The sequence below is a fragment of the Suncus etruscus genome, chromosome 1 (genome assembly GCF_024139225.1).
Source record: "Suncus etruscus isolate mSunEtr1 chromosome 1, mSunEtr1.pri.cur, whole genome shotgun sequence".
NCBI lineage: Eukaryota > Metazoa > Chordata > Mammalia > Eulipotyphla > Soricidae > Suncus > Suncus etruscus.
The window spans coordinates 153,900,243-153,910,600 of NC_064848.1; the positions used below are offsets into that span (position 1 = coordinate 153,900,243).

Sequence of the window (10,358 nt, forward strand, 5' to 3'; positions counted from 1 at the left end):
TCAGGGGATACTCCTTGCTCCACACTGAGGAATTAATCCTAAATGGGGTTTAGGATTTTTTTTTTGCTCCTCACGGGACCATATCAGACACCTGGAATTAAATCCCAGTAGGCTACATACAAGATAAGTGCCCTACATACTGTACTGTTGCTCCAGCCCAAGATCTTGGATTTTTTTTTTTTTTTTGGTTTTTGGGCCACACCCGTTTGACGCTCAGGGGTTACTCCTGGCTATGTGCTCAGAAATCGCCCCTGGCTTGGGGGGACCATATGGGACGCCGGGGGATCGAACCTCGGTCCTTCCTTGGCTAGCGCTTGCAAGGCAGACACCTTACCTCCAGCGCCACCTACCCGGCCCCAAGATCTTGGATTTTTAAAACCTGTTTCTACCATCAGGAAACAGGGGTCTACAAAGCCCTTCTGAGAAATGAATCTGATACATGTTTCTCTGTTAAGAAGTTGATTTTTCTGATGGGCTAGGAATCCTAGAAGATTTGAGGACATGGGAAAATAGAATTTACCTATACTATAGATACCACGCCAAAAGCTTGTACAAATAACACTTTTTTGATGTTTTTGTTTTGGGGACACATTCTGCAAATGATCAGCTGTTAATTCTGGCTCAAACCCAAGTCAGTCTCATACAAGGCAAGTGACCTACCTGATATAGTATTTCTCTAGTCCCTGATATGATTTTATATGATCAGAATAGAAAATGATTATTTTTAAAAGTATAGATGTTTAGTGGCTCCTGAAACATACTGTGTATAAAATATATGTATAAGTAAGGCAGAAACATAAGGAAAAAAGAATGAGCTGGTTAGTTGGTTACTGACTCTAGAGTGGGTGACTTGTTAGTTTATTGATAAATGGTTGATTGGTTTGATGGTCAAAAACAATATTCATGTTTATTTTTACTAAAGTTAAATAATAAGGAGACATAGAGGAGAGCAAAAGGATAGCTATATATTATTTTAATTGTCCTATTGGACATTTATCAGAGACTCACTAATACATAAGTCTTGTTATAGGTCTTCAGGGAAGGATTTTCCAACCCATTGCCAGCCATTGCCAAGCTGAGCGGCCTATAGGAACTCTTTTTGTTGTTCTTCTAGTTGGCTGAACTCAGGCCTCCCTCACAGACCCAGTGGTAGACCCTCTGGCAGGCATCATCATTCCATCCACCATCAGGATGGAAGTGAGCACAGTCCTCTCCTCCACCCAGTCCATGTCCATGCCAGTCATCTGGCTGCCCTGGCTTCCAGTTCCTAAGGGGAAAAAACAGGAGCACATTAAGGAGATCAGACAGAAGATAATCTAGGCATAGGTAGCAGAAGCTGAACTGATAAAATGTGCAGAAAGAGGGCACAGAAAATCACAGAACTCACTTGAAGTTAGTTTCATAGTTCGTCCCATCTGCCCATTTCCAGACACCTTCAGGATCACTGAGGCCCATCCAAGTATATGAGGAACCTATATGTTTCTGTACAAAATTCTGGGACAACAGAAAGGTAATGATGATGTTTCCCACCACACCCAACAACTTGGACTAGTGATTCCAATTTCAGCTATTAATTAAGAGTGGAGTAGCTTTGGGGTGTTTATACTAATGCCCAGGCAAATGAAACCTCTGGTAATGAGACTGAGAAAGCATTTGCTTTTAAACATCCCTGGGAGTGGAGGAGTGGCCTAATGTGCAGCCTAGGTGAGAACCATTTTCTTAAATGTACACCAGAGACTCTCACCTGCTCCTCCCTGGAATTGATAACGACCAGGTGGGCATTCTCCAGCTGGCAGTATTTGTCAGCCTCAGGCCAGGTCTTCCCAGTGCTAGAGAACCAGTAACAGCTACCTTCATATTCCAGCCAAGTAGTAGGACAGCAGCTATCTTGAGAGCCTGAAGGAACCAGGGAAAGGAAAGGTCTGAGATGCTGGTCAGGGATAAGTGGGAAGACACCCCCAAACACCCCTTACCATTGCTCTTTAGAAGAGTAATCTTGCAGGTGAGGGAATTTACGTTTTTGACCAACTTCTGGATCAATGGGAGCATTTCTGAATAATCTGGCAAACACAAAGGAGCCATGGCAACAGTGCCTTGGGTGTGTCTCTTACTCAGTGAGTCCTTGGAGGCCATCTGTTCCTGCATGAGACCCACCCTAGGGACGTTTAGGCTATCCATAACATATCACACACAGAGAAGGGGTTTAACCTGATTTGAGTTCCTCCTGTTGTTTATCCAACTTATTTTCCAGAGCAAGCACTTTGTCATTCAAACTAGGAACTAAGTGAAGAGCACACAGCACCATAGTTAACTCTCAGGCCCTAGTGTCCACCTCACCCTCATCCTGCAAACTCCCCTGCCAATCACAAATCCCTGGAAGGCTTTTCACCTGCTTTTAGTTTCTGCATTTGATTCTCCATCTCCGTCTTCAGAGAAGCAATGGTTTTTTGTGCACTGTGACCTGGAGGACATCAGGATCCAGGACTTTTTTTCTTCCCCTCAACATCCCACTCATATCAGAATGCCCTCCACACCAGGTTTACCTTGGGAGTTCAGTGCCTGAAATTCAGTCTCTGTGTTTGATGTGAAATTGCTGAATTTAGTCCTCATATTTTCCAGGTCTTTCTGAAACTTGGAATCTGAGTATAAAGGTGACATAATTGGTGTGAAGATAAAACAGGCCTTCTGTGAGTGGATACTGAGTGAGCACTGGCATACCTTGTTTTCACCAACTCATAGCACAGCAAATCAACCCAAAAGGGAAGGTGCAATTGATACTCAACATTGCAGGTGAGGAAATCAAGACTTAAAGAGTTGTCATTTGATTGCACTACCCATCTACTAAGCCACAGTGCCTTCAGCTATCCTGGTCCATCACTATCTCCTATAGTCCCCATCACTGCACCCTGCCCACCCTGTTGTTCTCACTTTGGAATCCAATCACACAGGTGACAAGCAGTAGGAGAAGACTGAGGCACAAGCTGAACAGGACAATGCGGGAACCGGAACAGAGATGCTGCAGGGAGGACTGGAGAGGAGGCATCCCTGCAAGAGGAGATCATGTCAGAGCCAAGAGAGTCCAGGCATCAGAGATACAGGGGAGAAGGATATGGCCATAGGGGCCTGTCAGGGATGAAGGCTGGCTTATGTGATGCTGGGGAAGATAGGACAAAAATAACTCAGGTGCAGGGAATATCCCAATATTTAACTCTCAGGAAGAAGCACATGTCCTCCATCACTTGGACTGACACTTCTGGGAAACACACACACACAAACACACATGCAAGAATACACAAGAAATTATGGATTATGTAAGACTTTATCAAGAGAGCTGGTGGAGGAGGTAGGAGGAACTAGAGATATCCAGACTCTTAATAGGCTCATTTATTCCAACAAATGAGCAAATGAATTTCCCATTTAAACCCAACTACTTATTCCCCTAGGGCAAACTTGAATCCTCCCCCAGAGCACAGGAAACAGGCATACTGTAAACTTCCCTCTCCCTGCTTTTCCTAAGACCTTGAATTGTCTATGTACTGAAGACACCTGAGGCTAGGTCTTCAGAGTTGGGGATAATAACCTGTGCTCAAAGTAGAGTTACAGACATGTAACTAAATATATTTTACAAAAACATTTCTCTTTTATTTTTTACCATTTCAAAAGTACTCACTTTTCTGCTCACTCTCCAAGTCCTGGAAGTTTTCATACCTCAATGACATGCTTAGACAAACAAGAAAGCTGTCAGAGCTGAAATGGAGGCAAGGCTAGATGCCAGGTTAAGGCACTGGGACCTAGGAAAAAGGAGGGAGGCTGGAAGTAGGTTAGAGCTAAAGTCAGAGCCAGAGATAAGGTAAGAAATTTGATTTATGAAGGCACCTGTGGGGGCCAGAGCGATAGCACAATAGTAAAGCATTTGCTTTGCACGCAGCAAACACAGGACGGCCCCTGATTCGAATCCCAGCATCCCATATGGTCCTCTAAGGCTGCCAGGAGTGACTTCTGAGCGCAGAGCCAGGAGTAACCCCTGAGTGCTGCCAGGTGTGATTGCTTCCTCCCCCCAAAAAAGAAGGCACCTATGGGAGGCAGACTGATAACACAATGGGCAGGGTATTTTTGCCTTGCATGTAGACAATCCGAGTTCAATCCTTGGCATCCTATGATTCCCGAAGCCTGCCAGGAGTAACTCTTCAGTGAAGAACCATGAGTTACCCATGTGCATAGATGGGTGTGGCCCCCCCAAAAAAAAACGAACAAAAAAGGGGGAAAAAAAGTGCATCTGGTTTTAGAGTTAGGCATGGAAATAGACCTGGATTCGTATCTGAGATTAGAAGTGGAGTCAGGAATGAAATTTGAATTAGAACTGTGCTGAATTTTCTATTGAAAGTGGAAATAAAGTTATAATGTAGCTCAATGTCTTAGAATTGAAGATTGTTACTACTAGGACTGGAGCCCATACTTGTGTATTAATTTCATGGATAAAGCTTAATTTATACTTGGCACCAAAGATGGAGATAGAATTGAGATACAACTTTGCAGTTGAGGCTGGTGTTCAAATTATATTAACTCTGGGGTTACAGGAGTAATTGAAGTAAGCATTGGAATTAGTATTGCAGATAGGCATAAGAGAGAGCTCTAAATAGATTAGTAATGGAATGGGGTTTGCGTCTCAGTTTACAACTGAGGTTGTGGGTGCAAATCATGGAATTAAGTTCAATTCTGTGAAGGAAATAATCTGAAATTTTTAGTAAATAACTCCCTAAGATGTCCCTTTCTATTTCTTTTTATTCATTAGTATGGGTCCCACATGAGGACCATAGAACCTACTTCCCACTTCCTCTCACTTCTCACACCATTCTCTTGGCTGAACTTTAATCCTAACCCCTTACCTGTGGAAATTCAGGAGGCAGGGATCCTTAGGGTCCTTGTGCAGCAATGGCCAGATTTGGAAAATAATAAATTCTGGATACTTGAGGTAGAAGTGTCTGATGATGGAGCCAGATAAGTAACCAGTTGTCTTGATGTATTTGTCTGAGAGCACAGGTATCTGTGACTTCCTGTTTTCCCAACTTTAAAAGCTGCGATTCTGTGGGTAGGGGAAGTAGGATTAAGATCATTTTGCTTTCCTCCTACAGGGCTTGACTACTCCAGTTCCGCCTTTCCCAGTTCTTTTTAAAAACAAAATAATTAAAGGAAAAAAACCTCTTTTTGAGAAAGGAGCAGTATCAGAAGGAAACAACTGTGTAGTATTTCACTTCCTCCATCTGAATTTTTCAGAATTGTTGGTATCTATCATTGCAAACCCAGGTTCAAAAGAGCCCATTTCTCTGATATTGTTCCATCCCAATGCCTGGCATCTAAGCTTCTACCGGTGCCTCAGTCATCAAACAACCCCTCTCTGGTCAAATTCTATTCAATTTGAGGGAAATGGGTGACAGGTTAGAATTTCCTGGTGGAAGTGAGAGAGGAGAATCCTGGAAAGGAACAAAATTTGTTGAAAAATTTGTGTTGGGATTGCAACAGACACTTGTCCTACATTAATTATTCAATTTTCATGAGAAACAAGAAATATTTTGGATGGTGGACTAAGAATTAGAGTATGACTTGCTCATGATGTGGTAAATATGAGATAGAATTCAGCTTCAGTGCTGGTGTGGGCAGTTTTCTCTTACATGCATTATCTTCGCAAGGAGTACTTAATCCTGCAAACTCTTCAATCCCTCCTAAAATGGTTTCTGAATTCATCATAACATTTTTTTCTAATTTTATTTATAATGCTGTGATTTACCAAGTTATACACATTTTTAAAGGTCCTTTATGTCTCAAAAATTAGATTACAGATGGAGAGCACCTAGCATATTGTAGACCTCAATAAGTGCTTGTTGAGTATAAACAGTGCATGTATGAGTGCATGTATTGGTAAAACAGACTATTATTTATGTAAAAAAATGCAGTAGTGTTTATCCCCAAATGCATGTATTAATGCAGTGCAGTAATATAGTAGACACAGAGATGAGCTAACAAATGAACTAATAGAGAATATGCATGACCTGTTTGAGAGATGATACAGTAGTAGGGCTCTTACTTTGCATGCAACTGACCCACATTTAATCTCCAATACCCTACATGGTCCTCTGAGTTTACGAGGAGTGATCCCTAGGTACAGAGCCAGAAGTCAGCCCTAAGAACCTCTAGATATGCCCTCCCACAAACAAAATTCTGAAAGAGTAAGTCAAAGTCATGGAAGAGTTGCAGGAGAAAGAATATTTCAACAGAGCTCATAACAAGTGGAAAGGCCTAGTGTGTATAATGATCAGTCATTTACCAGAGATTTTACTGAAAAGTGAGATAACAATAAGAAACTCCAGGGCTACCCTGGGCCTCATGCCCAGGGGACCAGTGAGGTGGGTCTGGAGAGGAATTTTAGGGGACCCCAATCTTTCCCCATTTCCCACCTAGCTCTGGATGGAGGGTTTGGGTAGGGGTGGTGAACTTCTGGGCTTCCAGCTATTGAAGGATCTCTTTCCTTCCTGGGAGCTGGGAGCTTTTGCCAGCATGGGGAATGGCAGCACAAGAGCACAAAAGGTGCTGGCTTTAGGAAGTCGCAGGCAACTTTCCTTCCTACCCCTGCCCATTCTGAAACTTTTGGCGGTGCTAGCTTGGAAAGTATGGACAACTATTTGGATATCATTGGGTTTAATCTGTTTGTCATATACAGAATGTCTATGTTGTATACTTTCTTTCCCCCCTTGGCTCACCACCCAGAAGCTCATTTTTAGTCCTTTACTCCCTCACTCCCACCACTTATTACCCCACATTTAACCATTTTTACCCTCAGTTCTTGGCTCCCCATGAAGCTCATTATTATCTCCACCCAAGCTAGCTGCCAACCACTACCAAATTGAAAAAATAAGACTCTCAGGCTGAGAAGAAACTAGTATTCTGTTCCTACTTATCTACTCTCAGTGGCCTCCTGTCCTCCACCTTCCTTCACTCTGTAACTCTGGTTGCTACCATACTAGGTTTCTGATTAGTTCCCACTCAAAGGCATTTCCCGATATGGAACTGCTGGGAGTCATTTTGCAGACTCCAGAAGACCAAATCACAGACCAAAGTGGCATCCAGGATTCAGCATCCTCCCGACTATTTCTAAAGACATAAAGGGGACAAGCATATCTCCTTTGAATATCCTAGATGTATTCCCTTAAGTGCTATAACTTATTGAATATCCCCTTATACAGTGACAATTGTGCCCACTGTTTTTTGTTTGTTTGTTTTTCTTTCTTTTTTTTCTTTGTGATCAGTTCAACAAGTAATTCTGGTAGAAGAGTCTTTTGCTTTAGAATTCATGTTAGAACCAAGTTAAGGGGATTGTTGGACTTGTTCCCTTGGCTCCCTAGAGGCATCAATAATACATTATGGCATTGTTCCTCCTTTGCAAAGGCGTATTAAAATGGGAAAATACTACATATGCAAACAAGTTATTACCTAATAGAGATAGGAACACAAATTTTGTAATGCAGTTAGACTTTATACCCTGAACACTGGTATAATGACTTGGCTCAGGTCTCAAAAGATGGACATTTTTCATACACCCCTGAATCATTGACCATCTACAGAAACAACCACAATTATCTACAACATCACCAGGAAGCAAACTTCTACCAGGGAAGACCCTACCGCTACTGTGGCATTGACTTTACTCCAAGGAGTGCTTCCTTAACACCCAGATGACTCAGCAACAGCAACAACTTGCTTGCAGGGCAGGACGCTCTGCATCTAATGGTGAGGTGAAAGTTGAGGACGTTCCAAAACCTGACTTCGATGAAACACAGAAAACAGAATCTTTCTGGCACAGAAACCAAAATCTTTAACTACAGAAACCAGACACCAATAACAGCTAATGTGTGAAAAAAAAATGTCGCCGTGATCACAGAGAATGACTCAGGGGTTGGACAGCCTAGTATGCCTGGAAACCAGAGTCAGTCTTATGCCAGAAAACTTTAAGGATAAGGTCTCTTTGTATTTAGGCTAAGGCAGGGGTCTCAAACTCAATTTACCTGCGAGCTGCAGGAGGCAAAGTCGGGGTGATCCTTGAGTGCAAAGTCAGTAGTAAACCTTAAACATTGGGGGGTGTGACCCAAACAACTAAAAACAAAACAAAACAAAATAAGATTCCTCTAGGGCAAGGCCACAAAATGTTGTACAGAGGGCCATTTGCGGCCCATGGGCTGTGAGTTTGAGACCCCTGCAGCCCTTTTATTTTTTTTCATTTTACCCATATTTTGCTGGGTCAATGCAAACAACAATTGCCACTCTCACACCATTATTACTGTATATTTTTAACTCTTACCTTTTTTTTAAAAAAAAAAGGGGGGGGGGCGGGCGGTGGCGCTGGAGGTAAGGTGCCTACCTTGCCTGCGCTAGCCTAGGACGGACTGCGGTTCGATCCCCCGGCGTCCCATATGGTCCCCCAAGAAGCCAGGAGCAACTTCTGAGTGCATAGCCAGGAGTAACCCCTGAGCGTCACAGGGTGTGGCCCAAAAACCAAAAAAAAAAAAAGGAAGAGCTTACTTTCTGCTGGCGTTTCAATGAATTCATTGTGAGTCAATAATTTTCAAAAATATTCTTTCTTTCTCTTCCATTTCTTTAGTTTTTCTTTCAAGTTACTATTTGTTTTTTTTTAATGTTGCTTTTGGTCTCCCTAAAAAAGTATTATTATCAGTTATGTCAACTATGTAATGAATTTTCTTTAAATGAATTAATTCAAAAAAAAAAAAAGAAAAAAAAAACAAGAAGTAGATGAGTCCAAGGAAAGTCATGGAGGGTCAATTCTTTTTGAGGATCTTGTTCTCACTTATAAAAGAATTTGAGAGGGTCAGAGCAAAGGAATAATAACTTGATATATTTTTTAATAACATGACATATGTTAACTAAGCAATTTGACTTTTATATTATAAAAAGTCAGAATATTTATAAAAAAGGAGCTAGGGTAGGAAGAGTCCTAATAAAGTGCTACTGGTCAGAGATGGTGGTGGTGTGTGCATGGAAGAGATGAGAAGTGTTTTGATTCTGAATATATTGTAATGATAGAATTGATAGAACTTGAGGAAAAGGGAGATTTGGGCCATTGGTGATGGGAATATTACACTGGTGAAGGGGGGTGTTCTTTACATGACTGAAACCAACTGCAATTGTATTTGTAATCAAGGTGTTTAAATAAAGATATTAATTAAAAAAATAAAATAACTCACAAAAATTAAAATGTACATTTTAGTGGCTGGAGCAGTGGTGTAAGCAGTAAGGCATTTGCCTTGCCCATGCTAGCCTAGGACAGACCACAGTTCAATCCCCTCTATATGGTCCCCCAAGTCAGGAGTAATTTCTGAGCACATAGCCAGGAGTAACCCCTGAGAGTCACTGGGTGTGGCCCTCCTAAAAAATGTAAATTTTACTTAAAAACAGTTATTCTTCTAATCCCCCAAGTAAATTAGATTCTGATGATTTCCTATAAATTGCTGACAGCCTAGGAAAAACAACTTTATCTCCTACTTCTGAAATGCTGACACTAGATATGCTATGACCTTTTATGAATATGATACTCATGTGAGAGAAGTGCTATTTTGCCATCATGAGCAGAAAGATAAAAAATAACAGAAGTAATACAAGGGTGTTGGTGGTGATAATGTGAGGTAACTGTAGGCACTGAAACTGTCAACACAGTGGGGAAGAAGTGGTGGGGAATGAGGACTGGACCAGAGTGACATAAGAATAGTGGTTACAGGACCCGGGTATACAAGTCTGAAGCAGGGCATCATGAGGATTAAGAAATAGAGAGAGATAGAAATAGAGAAGGCTCATAGCCTCATAGATAGAGAGCCCTGAATGTCTTCCATCTATAATATATTGTATTGCTTAGATAAGTAACCATGAGAAAAAGAACAATATTATTTGGTCAAATGCCCATCTTAGTCTGTCTGGGCTAGACTTTTTCATATCTGAGGACCTTAGTTTATTGGATTAATGTCTTTGTAAACTTTCTTTTTTTTTTTTTTTTTTTTTTTTTTTTTTGGTTTTTGGGCCACACCCTGTGATGCTCAGGGGTTACTCCTGGCTATGCGCTCAGAAGTTGCTCCTGGCTTCTTGGGGGACCATATGGGATGCCGGGGGATCGAACCGTGGTCCGTCCTAGGCTAGCGCAGGCACCTTACCTCCAGCACCACCGCCCGGCCCCGTCTTTGTAAACTTTCTTCATGAACTTTCTCTAAGGGAGATTCTTACAGGAGAAAAAGCAGAGATAGAGCAGTTACTGGACCCCTACTCAGGCAGTATTCAGCCTCCCAGTGCCAGTATTCTGGGTT

At 41.9% G+C, this 10,358-nt stretch overlaps 1 protein-coding gene across 1 annotated transcript; it reads right to left on the minus strand.

Annotated features, from left to right (window-relative positions):
• Positions 1-977: 977 nt before the first annotated feature.
• On the minus strand, positions 978-5,072 carry LOC126012216 (C-type lectin domain family 10 member A-like). Its single transcript, XM_049776057.1, is given in 10 exon segments — positions 978-1,267; positions 1,388-1,494; positions 1,745-1,896; positions 1,974-2,060; positions 2,209-2,280; positions 2,390-2,461; positions 2,544-2,639; positions 2,929-3,045; positions 3,653-3,791; positions 4,887-5,072. Coding segments are annotated over 9 exon segments (927 nt in total). The 5' UTR covers positions 3,720-3,791; positions 4,887-5,072; the 3' UTR covers positions 978-1,110.
• Positions 5,073-10,358: the final 5,286 nt, after the last annotated feature.